Here is an 18,972-nt window from a genome sequence, read left to right as displayed (position 1 = left end):
GCAAAGTCAAAGTTCAATAAAATAAATACCAGGAAATAGGTACTTGAAGCAGTGGGGTGGGATAGGGTTAAGAGGAGAAGGGTAGATGAATGAAGAGGAGGAGGGGAGAATGAAGTCAAGAATTCAATGTATACCCTACAAAATTAAGAAAGGCGAGGGAAGGGGTGGGTTGGGAGGGAGGAAGAGCTGACATTGATCAAGACGCATTACATTCATAAACTGTTTTGTTAAATGGCAACTCCTTTGTACAACCTCTCAAAGATAGAAAAAGGAATAATGTCCTTTCTAAGCAGAGTAGAAATTCATTGTGTAAGGAAATAAAATATATGTACACAGGTCATATAAAGTGCTGTGAAAGAGATATGGTAGCGTGAGTATGGGGGAAGTTGCAGGGATTACGTATGGAGAACACCAAGCTACCATAACCACAGCCCAAGTGCAGTAAAACATTTTATTACCATAGAGACAAGTGCTGTCCCAGGCTTTTAACAAGGGAGAAGAGACTGTAAGGTATTTGAAGGCACCGTCTCTGTACTGCAAAAATTATACCTGTGGAAGAAAATAGTTCCAGCATGAGACTCATTTGCTGAGGGAAACATGATTGCTAATGAGTCAACAGTATTTTAGTAACTACTGACAGGTCCAAGTGATTCTAAGAAAACTTTCTGGACAGCACCCTCCATGGGCTCTGAATGCACCAAAAATGAACCAGCTGCAGACAAGCAAAGCTTGGAACTCAGGGACTCTTGTGGGGCTACCGCTTTGGCCTACCCATTGATTCCAAGCTTCAGCAGTAGCCCAGCTGCTGATCCAGAAAGTGCAATCTCTGTTGAATCAAGATGACAGAGGGCCCCTCATACACTTCTGGGAATGTAAAATGTGACAGCCACTTTGGAAATGATCTGACAGTTCTTCTAAAGGTTAAACAAAGCTAGGTGCTGGTAGCCTACTTTAGTAATCATAGCTACTAAGGGAGCTGAGACCTGAGATCTCAGTCTGTCCAGTCAGAAAAGTCTTAATGAGATTCGTATCTCCAATTAACCAGCAAAAACTAAAAATCAAGGTGCAGCTAAAGTGGTTGAGTGCCGGCCTTGAGCATAAAAGCTCAGGGAGAGCACCTAGCGATGAGTTTAAGCTATAGTATCCACAGAAAACTCAAAATAAAGGTTCAACAGTGTTACATATGATGCAGCAATTCTATGCCTTAGTATACACCCAAGAGAATAAAAACAAAGGCCCACACAGACACTTGAATACAAATGTACATGGCAATATTATTCAAAATAGTTTCAAAGCTGGGCACTGGTGGCTCACGCCTGCAATCCTAGCTACTCAGGAGGCTGAGATCTTAGGATCATGGTTCAAAGCCAGCCCGGGCAGGAAAGTCCGTGAGACTCTTATCTCCAATAAACCACTAGAAAATAGGAAGTGGCACTGTAGCTCAAGTGGTAGAGCACTTGCCTTGAGCTGAAGAACAGTGCCCAAGCCCAGAGTTCAAGCCCCATGACCAATCTCAGTCAACTGATAAATGGGCAAACAAAATATGCTACTTGCATGTAATGGTCTATTACTGAACAATGGAAACAATGAAGTACTGTTACATGCTCCTCGGAGAAACTTGAAAAGAGTGCTAAACAAAAGAAGCCAGTCACAAAGGACCTCATAGCTTATGACTTCCCTTTATGTGAAATGTCCAAACTAGGAAAATCTAGAGAGAAACAAAGTAGCTTAGTGAATGTCTAGGTCTCAGAGATAAGGATGCGTAGATTGAGGGATGATGATTAAAGGATCTTGGGTTTCTTTTTAAAAATCAATCAGTGATTATTACATAATTCTGAATACATTAAAAAAAACAGCACACTTGATGTGGGTGAGTTGTATGGTATAGGAATAATATAGATCAGTAATATTTTTTAAAATTCTAGAAAGCTGTCATTTTTAAGGGTATGCCAGGTTGAGGTAATCTCCAAGCCATAAGAGGCAAGATACTTTCACTTGCAGACATCCTTGGCTAATGGAGAATAGTATGAGCAAGTCGTCCCTTGGGATGTAACTCTTTGGTAAAAGAACCCTTACGTGAAGGAAGGACTTCGGTGTTGGAGATATATAGCATGAGGTCTGTATGTCTTGTGAGTTCTAGACATCTCATGATATACTGCATTGCCAGACATTGTGACTCCTCACCCATAGTGCCCTGCATTTCCAGACATCATGACTCCTCAGCTACCCATCTGGCTATGTGAGCCTCAAGGCACAGTGAGTAAGTAGAACACTAGACTGGGCATCAAAGGACCTGGCTCCTGGTCTTTGCTGTTCAATTGAGTATTCAAAGCAACAGCACGTCAGCTATCACATCTGATCCTTCTGACATTGCAGAGGAAAAAGGATTTTGCAGTTATCAATTAGCACTAGTCTTGCATCTGAACAAGGGCCTGGTGTGTGTGTGTGTGTGTGTGTATGTGTGTGTGTGTGTGTGTGTGTGTGTGTGTGTGTGTGTGTGTGTGTGCTGCAGAGGTTTGCAATCCAGGATTTTCCCTCTAGCTTGCCTATGTGGCCTCAGACAAGTTGCCTGGCCCTCCAAATCTCACGTTTCTCATTCTAAAATGAGAGCAGTTGAGAGGTGACAGCAGAATTCCCTCCAGGTTGAGGTAATCTTCAAGTCATAAGAGGCAAGATCCCATTGCTTTCTGAATATCTCCTTTTGAGGTGCTGTATGTTGAAAGTAGTTGTGTTGCTTTCCAACTCCTACCACGGACCATTCTCTTCTTCAGAATGAGAAGAGTTTTCCATTGTGAGCCAAACTCCCAGTATAAGCTACATCGCTGCCACAGTTTCCAAAGAAAAATCTAAATTAAATTGAGAACCACTTATAAACTGAATCTAGCAGCACCTCCATGGTCTCCATAGATTTTGAGAGGAAACCATATACCATATCTACCAATTTCTTGGATCTGTGCAGTATAACTGATGCTTTGCTCCAGTTAAGGTGACTATTGCATAAGAAAAATGATACTTGATTTTTCAAAGTAAGTCAGATGATGTGACAGAGTTGAGACAAGCATTTGGGAAGACTGATGATGGATAGACAGGAAAGTAAAGGATGGCTGGATGAGCAGGATGAGGAGGTAGATGTCTAGGCAGATGTGGAAGTGGAGAAGCAGAGGTACAGAAAACGATTGAGGACTGGGCAGATGGATGGATGGTGCATGGACAGACACATAAATACACATCATCAGATGGGACGAAAGATACATACTCAGTCCTATCTCCGCTTTCCACGGTGACTTGAGAAGCCCCTAGATGGGTTCGGGAGGGCATTGGCCCATTTTTCCAGAGGAAAAAAACCTTTAGGATTTCTCCAATATTTTTGTCCTCATCAATGATATGCATGTGCCTTGCATTTGGGCTGAGGGATCCACTGAAAATATAGACAGAAAATATCCTATCAGTTGATTATATCAATATACAGGATGATAGAAATATATTGTATCTCCAAGGACTGGCTGATGTTGGCGCTCTGCCAACCCCTGGAGTGGCTCTATACACATCCAGAGGTTGCCCCAAAACAATTTTTTTTTTTTTTTTTTTTTGCAGAAGATACTTCAAATCTCCACTGTGTTAGTTGCTCCTAGAGAGAAATGAGATTATTTGATATGCACATGTGCTCTGTTTGATAATGGGCCAACTGATGTAGTATCTTTTATTTAAAGATGCTTGTGATTCCATAGATGCCACGAGTTACCATATCAAATGTCAAAAATTTTTAACTCAACGTGCTGAGGCATTAAAGTCAGGGCAAATATAAAATCGAATTCTACCACATACGTTAGCCATCCAGCACATTATTGGCCAAGCTCCTCACCTATCCAGCACAAGCCAAAGGTTGAGGTTAACAGTGTAATGGACAGGTGGCCCCAGGATGTCATGTGCTGGGTGTGTGGATGGGGTACGCGCTGGAAAAGGAGTTGTCCTAGAGATGTCCTCGTCAAAGGAGAAAAAACTAAGTCATGTGAATGAAAATCAAAACGGAGTCAGTACATGAATCATTTTAAATACCAAATTCCCCATTCTGAGGCCCAATTCTCATTTGTGAAATGTGGCAATGGAATGTGAAATGTGAAAACTAACTTCCTTCTTCCCTCCCGCTTCCCTCCTTCCTTTTTTCTTTCTGACAGTCCAGGATTCAGTGGTCCTCAGGAGTAGATATTTAGATTTATATAGCAATTTATACTCCATTTTCTGTAAGTAATCTGTTATGGAAAGCCTGACACTTTACCTTACTATTGAGTTTACCTGAAAATTTCATGTGGTCCTGACTGTTCATTGTTTCCATGCAAAATAATATTGATTTGTCCTCTCAGTTGCTTTTGCCCAGACAGTATGACAGATATTTTATATCTCCAACCTGTCCAAAGAAAATACAACCAGCTCAATGATCTTACCTTGCTGAACAAAATGACCCCAATAGAGACACTGTTTTACTGAGCTCTAAATGCCCCATGAGAGATTGGAGACATCTGACTAACAGGTTTCCTTCCATGGACTTGGAGATCCTGGGTTGAGATGAAGACATTTAGAGGACAGGAGATACTACGGTTCAGCCCAAGTTCCAATGATGAAGGGCAGCCTGGCACTACACACATCCCTCTTATGAACACATGAGGCAAAGGACTCCTGGGTCCCTCCAAACCCATATGCTGAAATCCTACCAATGGGATAATAGTAGGGAGAGGAAACTTTGCAAGACAACTAGGTCACCATCGTGGATGAGATTAGTACCCATATAAAAGGGAGCCCAAAGGTTTCTCTTGCCTTGCCCTGCATGCTGAGGAAGAAGATAACAAGAAGACAGCAGTATTTACCAGAAACTGACCATTCTGACATGCTTACCTCAGATTCTAGGCCTCCAGAACTAGGAGGAAATAAACACTGTTGTTTATGTCATCCAGTCTAGGGTATATGGTCATAGCCTGAACTGACCAGGACACAAGTCTTAGTCACTTGCCTTGCCACTTGATTTGCTCTAAAGAGGCTTTCTCTTCCTTACATAGAACTATAGTTTCTGCCTATTTCAGTGGTTATAACATAGCACTTAACCTATAGCATAGGTTGGTTAATTCCAGATGGTGGGCATTGAGATTTTCTCCTCAGCCTTTTGCTATAATGCTACAAGTGAGTATCATAGAGCAACTGCTATGTACACATGCATGGAATATTCTGAAAAGCAAGGGTGTCTGGGTTAAAAGAATGTATGTAAGAAAACTCAGGGCCTAGGCATTATTTCTGAGCTTTTTGTTTAAGGCTAGCTCTCTAACACTTGAGCTGCAGCTCCTTTCTGGTGTGTGTGTGTGTGTGTGTGTGTGTGTGTGTGTGTGTGTGTGTGTGTGTGTGTCTGTGTCTGTGTCTGTGTCTGTGTGTGTATGTTTAATTGGAGACAAGAGTCTCCACAGACTTTGCCTAGACTGTCTTCAAACTGTGATACTCAGATCTCAACCTTCTGAGTAGCTAGGATTACAGGCATGTGCCACCAGCACCTGGTTTGCAAAATATTTTTAAATAAATATTTTAAACTATATTTTTTAAATGAGATTATTTTTAAACATTTAAATGATTAAAAAATTTTGTTCTTAAAAATTATTTTTGAAAACTTAAACCACTCTTGGAAAGTCAGATAGCTCCTTGACCTCATCCCACATCCAAAATGCATGATGGGAAAGGCTACTTTGTGATTTGGACATTGTCAGAGGCTTGTTTTTGAGCGAGGGTCTTGCTAAATTTTGCCTAGGCTGGTCATAAATAATAGTCTTCTTATTTCCTGTTTTGTATTTTTTAAATGAGAAACTGGGCAATAATAACCATAGTAAGTGTGTGTGTGTGTGTGTGTGTGTGTGTGTGTGTGTGTGTGTGTGTGTGCATGTGCGTGTGCGCGCGCAGGCTGGAAGCCTAGTGTCACAGATGCCTATCATTTGTTGACTTCACGTCTTACAATGACATTGCCTCAGCTGCCTTCTCATCTATTAATAGCTGCAACTCCCCTACCTTACGCGAGTGCACACATACCCAGCTCATTGTCCTTCCGCTATGCTGTTCATCAGGATTTTCAAGGTAAACATAAGAGCCCAGGCAAGTCCCATCTGCTCTCCTTACATTACAGTGAAAGTTGACTGGACTTGAGTTTTTGTCAAATACTACCAAAGAGCTGGACTAGTAAGGTTCCTACTCTTCAAAAATCACTTGCAAGATTTTTTAAGTAAAACAGAAACTTACTAGTAAAGTCATTACGATCGCCTGTGTTCAGATAGAAGGTCTGATGCACAGCAGCAGTCTTGGCATCAAATTGGTCAGCATAGTGTCCCATTCTGGGGCATCCTTTGGTTGGACAAGGGAAACAGCCATTCTAGTGGGAAAAAACAACGTTAGTAGTAGGTCTTTACCTCAGTCAAAGTTACTGATCTCTCGCTGTCTCTGTCTCTCTTTATTATATACCTGTCATCTATGTATTTGTATGCATGTATATACGTATGTATGTATGTATCATGTATGTATATGCATGTATCCACTCATCCATCTCTCATCCATATTCTAATCTCCTATCCATTCTACTATGCATGCCTGCTTATACCTACCTATTTGTTAATGGGCCCACAGTCCAGCCTCACAACAGGGGATGGAACTTTGTAGGCTCCACACAGTCTACAACAAATTATGTTGGATACATAGATTATAGTAGGGAAATACTAAAATGAAAAGATGAAAGGGGAACACAGGCAATGCAATGAGGTAGAAGTAAATAGGAAAGATAGCAATTCACTTCAAAAGAAGAGAGGAAAGGAAGATCCATGCTCAGCCCCATTTTAATGTCAGCTATTTCTCTACTTGGTCCCAGCAAGTATGCCCTTAATGGTAATTCATTAAGTGGTGTTCAATTTAGGTGAGAGCTTTATAACACAATGTCACTACCCTCTTTTCTGACATTATACTACCTCCAAAACACATGGCACACAGAACTATTTTGTGATTTGTGAAGCACCAGGGTGTTGGAGACCACATCACGGCTCAGTTCCAACAGCAGCCAACGTTACTCAGAGATGTTGGGGATCACAGATGAGGTCCTTTCCACCATCTCTCTTTCTTTCTCTCTTTTTTCTTCTTTTTCTTTCTCCTCCCTCCCTCCCTCCTTCCCTTCTTCCTTCCTTCCTTCCTTCCTTCTTTCCTTTCTTCCTCCCTCCCTCCCTCCTTTCCTTTTTTCCTTCCTTCTTTCCTTCCTTCCTTCCTTCTTTCCTTCTTTCCTTCTTTCTTTCTTTCTTTCTTTCTTTCTTTCTTTCTTTCTTTCTTTCTTTCTTTCTTTCTTCCCTCCCCCCTCCCTCCCTCCCTCCCTCCCTCCTTCCTTCCTATCTTCCTTCCTTCCTTCCTCCTTTTTTCCTTATTTGAGACCAGCACTCAAACTTTTTATCTGACCAGCACTGAAAGTTGCTTTCACTCATTGGCTAAGGCTCTACTACCTGAGCTATGTCTTTGAGAAAAAATATTTGAAATATCAGAGTTTTACCAACTCCAGTGCAGTTAAGATCATCAGTAGAAAAGCAACCTTTTACTAAGCTTAATGCTGAAAAACAGTATTACCTATATAACCTACAGGGAAACAAAGTTCTTTTTATATGACACACATCTGGCTCAGGAACCAAAATTTATGTTATCAAGTAATGGACAATATGCTATTAAATGATACACTGAGAAGCACTTAACATCACCTATTGTTTCATAAAGACTAATTTCACCAAACACCTGACTTGGAATTCTCATAAGTATCTATGTCCTGTAAGACCAAGAACAAATAGAAAACACTTCCAGAGTTAATGAGATTGAAGAGACAAGACATTAAATGCAGTACAAGGAAAAGAGAGAGGAAAAAAGAAAGGAAAAAGGAAGGAAGGAAGGAAGGAAGGAAGGAAGGAAGGAAGGAAGGAAGGAAGGGAGGAAGGAAGGAAGGGAGGGAGGGAGGGAGGGAGGAAGGAAGGGAGGGAGGGAGGGAGGAAGGAAGGGAGGGAGGAAGGGAGGGAGGGAGGGAGGGAAGGAGGAAGGGAGGAAGGGAGGAAGGGAGGGAGGGAGGGAGGGAGGGAGGGAGGGAGGGAAGGAGGAAGGGAGGGAGGGAGGGAGGGAAGAATGCATGACCGCTGGCAGTCAGATACAGTTTTAGATAGTATTTGGATGATTGGAGATGCTGAATACAGACTATGTATTAGAAAATATTAGTGTGTCAGCAGGGCACTCGTGGCTCACACCTGTATGCCTAGGTAATGGGAGGCTGAGATTGGAAGACCGTAGTTCCAGGCCAGTTGGAGGAGAAAGGTCCAGGAGACTACATCTCATAGAAGAAGCTCGCTGTGGTAGTGTGTGTCTGTCACCCAGCTTTGATGAAAAGTAAGAAAATAGGAGGGTAGCTATCCAGGCAGGAAGTGAGACCTTATATCAGAAACAGCCAGCTCAAGAAAGAACTAGAGCTCCTGCCTAGAAAGTTTGAGGCCCTGAGTTCAAACCCCAGTTCCACAACAACAACAACAACAAGGATATACCAAAGCTAAATTTCTTGAATGCTCTTCTATTGAAGAATAGTCTTATTCTTAGGAGATTAATGTTAAAGTATTTATGAGTAAAGTGTCCCAACATTTTTACTTTTGCAGAATTTATGAACAGCATACACATGCAGGCAACCTATATGAAATGCTCGCAACCGGTATTTGTAAGCACCCACTGATAAGTGGAAACAGAATTCACGTGCTCTTCTTTCAGTCTCTGTATATTAGGACAATGAACATTGTCCTAAATAAAAAAGCTGGAGACCTGAGAAGAAGTCTAGCACAGCTAGCTCTGTAGGATCCCCCCACACCCTCTGTTCTCTCTACTCTCCAGGAAGAAACCTCTGGAAATCTCAGCATCTCCATGGCCACCACTAGTTCCTGAAGCCACATGCATCTCTTTGTTCTATTCTAAGCCACAGGGACAAAGCATGACAGCTTCAGGGGCCTGTCTGACCTACCTTTTTGAACTCCTTGTATGAGGTGCAGGGGTAGCCCAGGAAGCCATCGGGGCTGAGGATACTGCTGGTGTAATACTTGTAGCTTCGTAGGTGGTTGCAAGCCGCTAAGTCATCTAATCCTGGGAAAGCAAAGACCATGGGAAGTGGAGGCGGCCTTCCACCCCTGAAGTGGGAACCACTGGACAGAGTGGGGAATCACCTCCACACTTCATGGGTGAGTGTGGTACTCAACATGGGGCATTTTCTGAGAAGGAAACTCAGAGCTGGGAAACAACTGGGGAGTGACAAGTCCGTGCTCACAGGGCCAGACATACAACCCATGAGCCAGTCATTTCTGGATTTTACTGCTCAGGCTAAGCAATCCCTCCTCTTTACTATGCTGAGCATAAAGCATCTCTGGCTACTCTTTTCGTTGCATTTTATTTACCACCTTTTGCTTTAAACCAGTGATCTTCTCCCCGCCACCCCATTTCCTGAGCTACTTGGTACAAAGCTTGACATGGAATAGTCCACAGTGACTGGGGACACTCCTGGGGACCAGTTGTGGGGGGACCGGCAGGCAGGCCTTATACACCACCCCTTGAGAAAAGAAGGTTCTCCTTTCGGGTCAGCATGGATTCTCTCTCCCAGCTCATAGTTCTGCTGGGTCCATAGCCTAGTGCCCTCCAACCAAGCCAGCTGGCTTCCGAATGCCCATACTAGTGCTTGTCATAAGACAACAGAACTTGTTTTACACTTAATTGTTTCTTTCATCCAAAATTGCTGCCCAGGGACTCCATAATAGAAGAGAAAGTGGATTTAATTGTCCCCAGGCCCCAGTGCCTGAGTGACTGGAACTTGACACAATAGGAATCCACTCCAGCACTTATGGGCCTGTTCACTCTAAATTGCTTCTTTAATTAAACTTGGATCTGTTCCTATTATGTGTGTCTGGCTCATCGTTTTGGGGAGGGAGCAGCTATTATTGAGATTCTGGGCTCCTTCAGGCTGAGCAGAATGGTCATGTCCTTCCAGGAGGTTGCTAGTGCAAGGACAAGAGGTCCAAGGCTGTATATTTGACTGTAGACACTGGATGTAACTTTATCTACTCTGCTTGCTGACACCAAGCACATGAAATATCACAAGCAACAAAGTATACTTAGTACCTGCTGTAGGCCAGGCCCTGAGCAGAGTACTCACATGGTCCTCAGCTATGGGAAACTTCTAATTCAGAAAGATAATGAGAGATAAAATGACTTCCAGTTGTCAATGGCTCATACCTGTATTCCTACCTACTCAGGAGGCTGAGATTTGAGGATTCTGGTTTGAAGCTAGCCTGGGCAGACAAATCCAAGAGACTCTTATCTCTAACTAACCACCAAAAAACTAGCAGTGGGGCTGGGAAGATGGCTTAGTGGTAGAGTACTTGCCTTGCATGCATGAGGCCCTGGGTTCAATTCCTTAGCACAACATAAGCACAAAAAGCTGAAAGTGGTGCTATGGCTCAAGTGGTAGAGCGCTAGCCTTCAGCTGAAGAGCTGAGGAACAGTGCTCAGGCCCAGAGTTCAGGTCCAACAACTAACAAAAAAAAAGCTAGAAGTGGAGTTGTGGCTCAAATGGTAGAATGCCCTTAGTTCAAGCCACAGAACTAGTACACACACACACACACACACACACACACACACACACACACACACACACACACACACACACACACGTACAAATGATTACTGACCAGTGAGGCCTGGTATCAGGGTAAGGACAAGAAGAATAACCAAAGGCCAGACAGGGAATGACGGCGAGGTCACTAATGTCTAGGGTATAAATCCTTCTCTCTAAATGAACAGAAAGATACACACACCTCACCAGGAGGCACTATGGGCCCTCAGACCTCCAGGGCTTCCCTGGTTCCCTACCACCCCAGCTACAACCCACAGAGCATACCTCTCCTCTGCCTTCGTATCAGCTCAGTGCCCTTCCAAGGCTAGGTAGGACTCACACCAGAAGCAGCAAAGAAGTCAAAGATTCCACTGTGTGGTTGTTCAAGGAGCAGGTGGGGTGGCCAAAGTCATAACTGGGCATTTGCCAGGGCTTCCATTTAGCGCCATCCTGACAGTAGGAGGAGACAGCACATAGGCTGGGGCATGAGACCAGGGCCTTACACAGGGCCTCAGCCAGAGCAGCCTTAGACCAGTGATGTAGCTTTTCTGATTCTCAGTTTTTGTATCTCTAAAATGGCACTAGCTAAAAGAAGTATCTCACAGCACTGGTATGAAAATAGCTGGTGTGGAACAAGTACTCTATAAATGGTAGCAAGTTCATGTAATGGTAGCCAGAACCATACATTCTGCTTTCACTTCAAACACAAGCAGTCAGTGCTTTGTTTCATTCATTTCCATACCTTCCCATTTTTGATTTAGGTCCATGAAGCTTAAAATGTTCCATTTCTTACATCCTGGCATATTCACTCCTCCATTTGGAAAAAAATCCAGATGGCCCAGTTTTTGCTTCATTCCGAAACCTGAAACATTTGAAGCAGAGATAAGCAGGAAGGTCAGTAGTCTCAAAGTTAGATGCTGGCTACAGGGAATGTCCGACTCATTCTAACAAGAGTGTCTGCTTGGCAAATTTGTCCCTCAGCCCAGCCACCAGAACCTCTATCTATGTAGAAAGTTCTCAGAGATTGGAGCCTGGCGGGACAATGAGGGAGGCAGAGCACAGGGAGTGCATACATCTGTCTGTCTTGAAGAGGCAGTACCAATATGACCAGATACCATAAGCAGGCATGGGTAAGGTTCAATTTTATTATTTTACTCATTTAAAAAGTTTAGTGTCTATTCAATATTGTTATAGTGAGATCACACAGCATTTTATTGCCCTATGAAGAGGCACAGTGTCACAACTTGGAGCTTTGTTTGTTGAAGCACGTGAATCTGTTATCAGATCTTCAATCTACTAACAAAGATCTCTTTGTGATTTTGAGCAACTCTTTAACCGTACTGTTAGTTCCTCAGATGTGAAAGTGGTATCTATTGTATTAGGGTATTCCAATGAGTTAAAATATATTTAGTGCATGGTAAAAACTTAATAAGATATCATTATCCATTATTATTATGAAAAACATGCCCTATAATTGGCAAGTCTCTTGAGTGGTATATAAGAAGATACTGAAAGAACATCAACTTTACAAGAATTAAATGATGGATATATTTAGTCTACCACATGGCAAGTTGTAAACAAAGCTATGACAAAACAAAATAAAAAACATCCTTCAAAACGTAAATTGAAATCTTAAATGTAGTTCAAATAATGAACTTACCAGTTCGGATCTTGGTAGACTAGGGAAAAAAATGCAGGATTGAAGACTAATTGATCACCAATGTAGAAGGGGCCCCAGGCTGAGACCACCAGCATTATATTGACTGTTACATTTACACTAGCTGGTTGCCAAACCATTCTGGTAGTCAACATTTTGAGCCTCTCCGCAGTTTATGTGTGTGATGAGGTAGGACCACCAAGGCCATTAGTCATAGCCTTGGTCACTAGGAGGTGGGACTGAGAAACTCACTCATTAGGAAGGATCTTGAAAAATTGGTTGAGGGCTTCATATCCAGAAACCTGGCATCAGATGCGTCCAGTTGAACCTCCTCAGGTATGTCCTCAAAATAAGCTGATCGATCCAGCCCTGACCCTGAAAAGGAAGAGGTAGACCAGTTGTACCCTGAGAATGATCACCTCTGCAGACTAGTAAGGGGTCCCCAGGCTGAGACCACCAGCATTATATTGACTGTTACATTTCCATTGGCTACTAGCCAAGCCATTCCAGTAGTCAACCATTTTGAGTAGCCCCTCTGCAGTTTACAAGTGTGATGGGGGTTGGACTACCTGGACCCAAGTCATAGCCTTGGTTGCTAGGAGGTGGGACCGAGGAACTCACAAGTACCAGTAATATCTGTGTGAATCACATCCACAAACATGGCATCTGATGGGTCCAGTCGAACCTCCTCAGGTGTGTCCTTAAAACATGGCTCTGCTGGATCCAGCCCTGAAAAGGAAGAGGTAGACCAGTTGTACCTTGGGTCCCAGGTACAAGCTTTACATTCCCAGATGGAACGCAAGGATTTCTTGGCTAAGGACCTTATAGTATAGTGACTGTGGTTCTGCAAATGGTATCTGCTTGGGAAAGAAGAGGCCAGGAAAGAATGGCTGGGAAGGAGGGTACTGGCTGTTAAAGATAAGGAGCATTTGGAATTGCTAATATCTTACTCTCCATGAAGGATCTGGGTGGAGTCCTTGCATCTCATTTTCTTTCGCCTGTCTAACCATCTGTACCCATGTTATCATTTGGGCACTGTTCTTAGAGGCTAGAAGTTCTTGGCCTTTGTGTCTTTTCTCACAGTGTCTTTCTTTCAGCTTTTATCCCCCTCCCCCGCCCTGCACCTCCCAGGCTACCTCCTCATAGGGAATTTAATTTCTCCCTTGTCAGCCCATCCTAGCCACTGTATTATTTAGCACTTACTGAACCTACTTTGATATTTGTTTGCCTGCTTCATTTTCTGCTTCCTGGAGTAGACAGTGTCTTTCCTTAAGTTTGGCTATGCCCCATGTATCGTCACAGAGGAGCAGGGCTGAGGAGTGTGGCCCACATGCTAATGACTCATATTCTCACCTGGGCTTGGCAAGGTTAAATATCTCTCTTCATCCAGAAAGCGGGAGTAAGGTCATATCTCTTACAGGACTATTGTGAAAACCTCATGGGAAGGACCCTGTCAAGTGAGGATCGCTGCACCACTATGAACAGTATGTTACCCCATTATTCCTCACTCCACGACCCCTCTCCCCAGAGCCTCCAACAAGGGGCCATTCGAACCTTAAAACAAATGTTGCCAAAGTTACATATTGATGTGGCCACAGGTGGACAGTTATGAATATGTTTTTCATGGTTCAGTCTGTCTGGTGATTCATTCATTCAGCCAGTTTTCCCTGCGTTCTTCTTAGGTGGCAGATCTCAGTCATTTTCAGTTTTTGCTTGTGACTAAGTGAGCAAAAACATTCACTTAGACTTTTTTTTTGGTTAACATTGCCACATTCTACTAGTAATAACCCGAAGTCAGGTTTAATGTGATAGTTGTATCTTTCTTGCTTTATGAATGATGTGGTTTATGATTGTCTATTTTCTAGTGCAACTTAAGATACACAGACAATTATAACTGCAAGTCCGGGCATCACCTAAAAATCAGCGCTGGGATGCGCATGCGTCTAGGCGTCCACCTTCAGGACCCTAGGCCTTGGAAGCAGGGTGAACCCTACCTGTGATCCTGCCCAGGCTGCCATTCAGCCTCCTGCCTGCCTCGGCCGCCACGTGCGCTCCCAGGCTGTGGCCGATGAGGTGAACGTCCTCCGGGTTGTACCCCATAAGGGTCTGCGGAGAGAGGGCGCGTCTGGGCCGGGGGAGGCTGGAGTCTCAGGCCCCGAGAGGGCGGGCGGGGCTGCGGGCCTCCGGACTCTTGCACGGGGCAACAGTGCTGACCAGTGGCCGCCTGGATCAACTGCAGGTCGCCGGGCCGGCCGCGCATGCGTGCAGGGGGTGGGGAGGGACCTGTTTGGGAGGTCGCAGGTCCTAGGCACTGGCTGTGCCAAACCCACCGCGGGGAAAGAGGGGTGGACAGTCTCCCCCGGGCTGAGAGAGAACTACTCTTAATCCCCAGACCAGCTTTGCAAGGAAGGGCTTCTTTCCAAAGGGAAACTGAGGCTTAAGGCCAGTGTGCCCCATCCCCTAAGATTGGAAATGAAGGAAGGTTGCAGCTTCATCCGGGGTTTATAAGAGCCTGAGCGGCTTGACCCGCAGCCCCGCCCACCCGGCCCCCCTGCCTCCGGGTCTCTGAGCGCAAGGTGGCACCTCCCTGCCTCCCCCAGATGTGGCCCAGGCAGGGTTGGTTTACCAGCGCTTGGACTAGGAGAGCGATCTCGGCGCCCACCACCTGAGTGTTGTATACCGCTTGGGGGTAAGACAGAGTCTGAGACCCACGCCTCCAGTCCACACAGATGCAGTTCACCTGCTCCACCTTAAACATGTTCTAAAGGAAGATGAAGCAGGGAGAGAGAAACCAATCCATCTGAGGAGGTCCCAAGTGGCACACCCCAGGCACAGGCTGGCCATCAAACCCCTGGTTAGTGTGTGAGGGTTAGTGTTCCCCTGACCCTGGTAACTGGATCCTCAGCCAGTCACTGTGAGCTGGGTGCTCTCATTCTACTGTATACACGTGGAAACGGAGGCCTGGCCTCAGGTCTCACACGTGGTTAATGACATGGCCAGGTCAAAAAGGTCACTTAACAGCTGGGTGGCTCACACCTACAATCCTAGCTACTTAGGAGGATGAGATCGGGGGACTATGGTGGAAGTTAACCAAAGCAGAGGAAAGACTTAACCGTAATGAGCCACCAAAAAGCCAGACGTGGAGATGTGACAGTGCCCAGGCTAAGTCCCAGTACCAGCAGAAGCACGCATACACTCACACACACACACACACACACACACACACACACACACACACACACAGAGTCACTTACAAGAACAAGGGAGAGCAGACTGACTCCCAAAAATTTCAAATTCAGTTCCTCACAGTTGCACTAGTGGCATTTCAGGGGCTCACTAATCCCATGTGGTAGCTTCTGATTGGACAGCACAGATATGGAACATTTCTGTCATTGAGAGCACTCTATGGGACGGTGATAAAATTCTTTTTTAAAATGACCCAGAGGGGTTTTATATCATCCATCAGCAACACCACCATCCAGACAGTGTGGAGTCTCCACCTCTGAGTCTTGCTGACTGAACTCTGGGTCTCTTCAGCCTAGAAGGAGATGGCTGGCTGGAGATTGGTTGGTAAGGAGTATTTGGCAAGGGATGTCATTGATGGGCAGGCTTTCTTTGGTGGTTTTACTCTCTCCCGGAGTATTTCCTTTCCTGGTCTCGGGGTGTTTGAACCTGGTATTGGAACTAGCCAGGAGCTGATCGCCTCCAGAAGTGGCTAGGTGAAGGGGACACCTACCTTGCACATGTCTGACAGCCATTTCTTCCCTCCCTTGTCTAAGAAGCCGTGGATGATGAAGCGTGTCATGCGGTTGAATTGGAACTTCGAGGCCTCTATGGTGGTTGGATCAGTGCTAGTGATCAGCTGGTTTAATTATAGAAATTGAATTTAATGTTGGCTTTTCTAAGTTGCGAACCTGTTAGAGCCACTTCTAAGTTCAGTGTTAAAAAACTGAGTCACACAGGTCAGTTCCTGACCTGAAGTCACAAAGAATTCAGAAAGAAGTTGACTATGTTCATGAGCCTCTAACTAAAGTCTAGAATTTCTTTAACCTGAAACAATACACCTGTAAGTTGAAATCAGAAACGTTGCATGTCACATTCTAGTTGGTGAAAAAAAATCTCCAAGTGTCATTTATGCTATTACTATTTTAATTTAGGATAGTTATTTGATCAACCCTTAGATCTTGCTATTCAGAGGGATGATAAAGCAGCACATTTAAATGTGTCTCATATTTAGAGATATTTTAACATTCGGATAGCTTTTCCAATGCAATTGATTTCTACCATTTATGTACTTGGAAATATTGTCCTGAGAAGGGACCCTTAGACTTCCACAGGAGCTAAAGAGGTCTCCAGCATGGGGATGGTGGAGAACCCTTGGGCAAAAGTAGTAGATTGAAGGGAGATGGAGCTGAGGAGCCCTGAAAGTTTAAGGGACTTCACCTCCACATGTCTGTTCAGTACCCTTCCACCAAGCATTAGGACACAATGTCCAACGGTCACACAACAACTATGTTCCTGCAGACTTTAGGATGCTACATCAGAGGCAGGTTTGTCTCATAGGACCGTCCCACACTAGGTTACCTAGGGACTCATCAGGGACTACAGCTTGAGCTGCCTGAATTGTTCAAAACTGTGTCCTGGAAGCCATATCCCAGTCACTTCTGATCACCAGAAACAAGCTTTCCCTGCTTCTCCTGGCAGGCTTTCACTTTGAAAGTTGCTCCAAGGGACCGTCCCCCCCTTTATCTCTTTTCTGGCTCACCATCCCCTCTCCTCTGTCTCTCATCTAGCTCCTCAGGAAGCTATATGCCTCATCAACCTCAATCTGAGTCAAGGGGCTTGACCTTCATCCACTGCCTAGTAAAGAAAGAGACAGGACTCCTCAGAGATACGAATGGACTTTTTCATGAATGCTACTCTTCCTCCCTTTTAACTTGCCCAATGCTGGGGTGGTCCTGAGGACCGAAACATCAGATGTTTGTTTCTAGGTTGGCATCCACAGATGTCTGCAGATACTCAGGTCTAACGAGGGAAAAGTTCCAAAGCTTTGAATTATGACCTAGGCAGCCAAGTGATGGCTCTAGTGTGGGCCCAAACCTTCCCACCATACAGTCAATCCAAGCTTGCTCTTACTTCATGTTTGTCTGGATTTTCGTTTGTGTACAGGAAAAACTGGGTATCAATATACTCAGGAGACAAGGGAACTTTCTTCCACAAAGGGGTTTCAATAATCAGTGGGCATAGTTTGCCAGCAGAAAAACAGCCAAGACGTTCAAAGCAGATTTCTTCTCCTGGGACAGACAAAAACACAAACAGGACCCATGGAGTGGAATAATGTCATCTCCATGCAGAGACTCTTCAGGTTGGAGACAGGACTGGCCAAGGTGCCCCCCATTTGCCCATCTTTCTGTGGTGATAAGAATTATCATCAGAGGCTAAAGATGGCTATTCTATAATGCACTCCCAGGCCCCTCCCCAGAGCATCTGTGATTTCAGAGGATCTGTGTCTTCATAAGAGCCCTTATCACTAGGCAAGTTTGGGCATTGCTGTTCTGCCACCTGCTGCTGGAATCGGATGGTGCAGAGAGCTCCAGTTCTCTCAAACATTATCAAATACCAACTAGTTGCCAACTGCCTGACACAGAGATGCTATTGATTCATCTTGGCATCTCCATGACATCCAGCCCACACCATCACTTTCTCCCCAGAGGGGTGGTGACAGCATCCTCACCTCTGGTGGTGGCCAGCAGGAGGAGGCCGATGGTCCAGAAGGGCAGCATCTGTATGGATGAAGATAGACACACATACTGAACAGCCATAGGCACAGGTGCAAGCTTGGCAGGGGCAGAACTCAGACAGGCCAGGCACCTGGAGAATGTCCAGGAGGCTGAGAAAACAGAGGCTCTGTGGCCTGAGCCACACAAGACCTTACCTTTGGGGTGGGAACCTGAAGACTGAGGTCTCCCAAGGCTTAATGGATTGGAGTCTCAGCACTACCCTGGGACCCTAGGCTCAGGGTATTTCCCTGCAGTGACTTCCTCCCCCTGCCCTCTTCCCCTGCAGCCAGCACTGCCCCAGCCCTCCCTATCCAGGAAGCACCATGACTTACTGTGTCACACCAGGACTTCTCGTTATGCCCGGCAAGTTGGTTGTGGCCTTTTATAATCAGGCTTTCTCCTTCGGACTCCTTTGAGGAAACACCAGGACAGGACAGATAGGGCTGTGTGTGCACACTTTTAACTTGTTATCATAAGCACTGGGAGCCAACACAGTGTGCTGAGGCTCTATTTATAGAGTAACATTCTCGGAGAGAAAACCCCAACTTTGGACATGAGAAGGTGCTCTGTGGAACTGAGTTTACAGGTTCATTTGCCAAATGGTTGGTTTGCCAAATCTCAAAGCAGTAACAGGCTGTAGCATCTCCCTATTAAGAGTCTTTCCAGTGAAAAGGACCACCCTTCCCCCATCTTATCACCTGACTGTTCTTCACAGGTTTCAATGATTGGAAAACTTACTCTTTCCAGGGTGTGTGTGGGGGGATGTGTGTGAAGACATACACCACCGTCATTTGTGGAGTGGAGTGGGTGGAAACAGCCCCTGGCCCCAAGGAACCCAGACAGAGGCTGGAAATGAAAGC

The 18,972-nt window shown here is 44.9% G+C and overlaps 1 protein-coding gene across 3 annotated transcripts; it reads right to left on the bottom strand.

Annotated features, from left to right (window-relative positions):
- Window positions 1-432: 432 nt before the first annotated feature.
- LOC138803825 (pancreatic lipase-related protein 2-like) lies at window positions 433-18,499 on the bottom strand. 3 transcript variants are annotated; one of them, XM_069987899.1, is made up of 14 exons: window positions 18,445-18,492; window positions 18,067-18,115; window positions 17,469-17,626; window positions 16,069-16,194; window positions 14,959-15,093; window positions 14,327-14,438; window positions 12,954-13,061; window positions 12,585-12,707; window positions 11,418-11,537; window positions 9,038-9,156; window positions 6,268-6,397; window positions 4,294-4,405; window positions 3,257-3,418; window positions 433-549 (listed from the first exon to the last, which is right to left on the bottom strand). In XM_069987899.1, exons 2-14 carry the CDS (start codon window positions 18,113-18,115, stop codon window positions 486-488), a joined length of 1,518 nt encoding a protein of 505 aa, XP_069844000.1. In that variant the 5' UTR covers window positions 18,445-18,492; the 3' UTR covers window positions 433-485. The 3 variants fall into 3 exon arrangements, with proteins under 3 accessions (XP_069844000.1, XP_069844001.1, XP_069844002.1); XM_069987900.1 differs by having other exon boundaries at window positions 12,960-13,061; window positions 18,445-18,490; XM_069987901.1 differs by lacking the exons at window positions 433-549; window positions 4,294-4,405 and having other exon boundaries at window positions 3,264-3,418; window positions 18,445-18,499.
- Between the last annotated feature and the right edge of the window lie 473 nt (window positions 18,500-18,972).

The sequence above is a fragment of the Dipodomys merriami genome, unplaced genomic scaffold (assembly GCF_024711535.1).
Source record: "Dipodomys merriami isolate MVZ:Mamm:240054 unplaced genomic scaffold, mDipMer1.0.p SCAF_35, whole genome shotgun sequence".
Classification (NCBI taxonomy): Eukaryota; Metazoa; Chordata; class Mammalia; order Rodentia; family Heteromyidae; genus Dipodomys; species Dipodomys merriami.
This window is presented reverse-complemented; position numbering and strand designations above follow the sequence as displayed.

Coding starts and splice junctions, on each gene's coding strand:
- LOC138803825 (XM_069987899.1), bottom strand. CDS start 18,115: ATGCTGCCCTTCTGGACCATCGGCCTCCTCCTGCTGGCCACCACCAGA. Junction 17,627..18,066: donor CCTGCTGGCCACCACCAGAG/GTGAGGATGCTG, acceptor TGTCTGTCCCAG/GAGAAGAAATCTGCTTTGAA. Junction 13,062..14,326: donor CAGCCTGGGCAGGATCACAG/GTAGGGTTCACC, acceptor CTTCCTTTTCAG/GGCTGGATCCAGCAGAGCCA.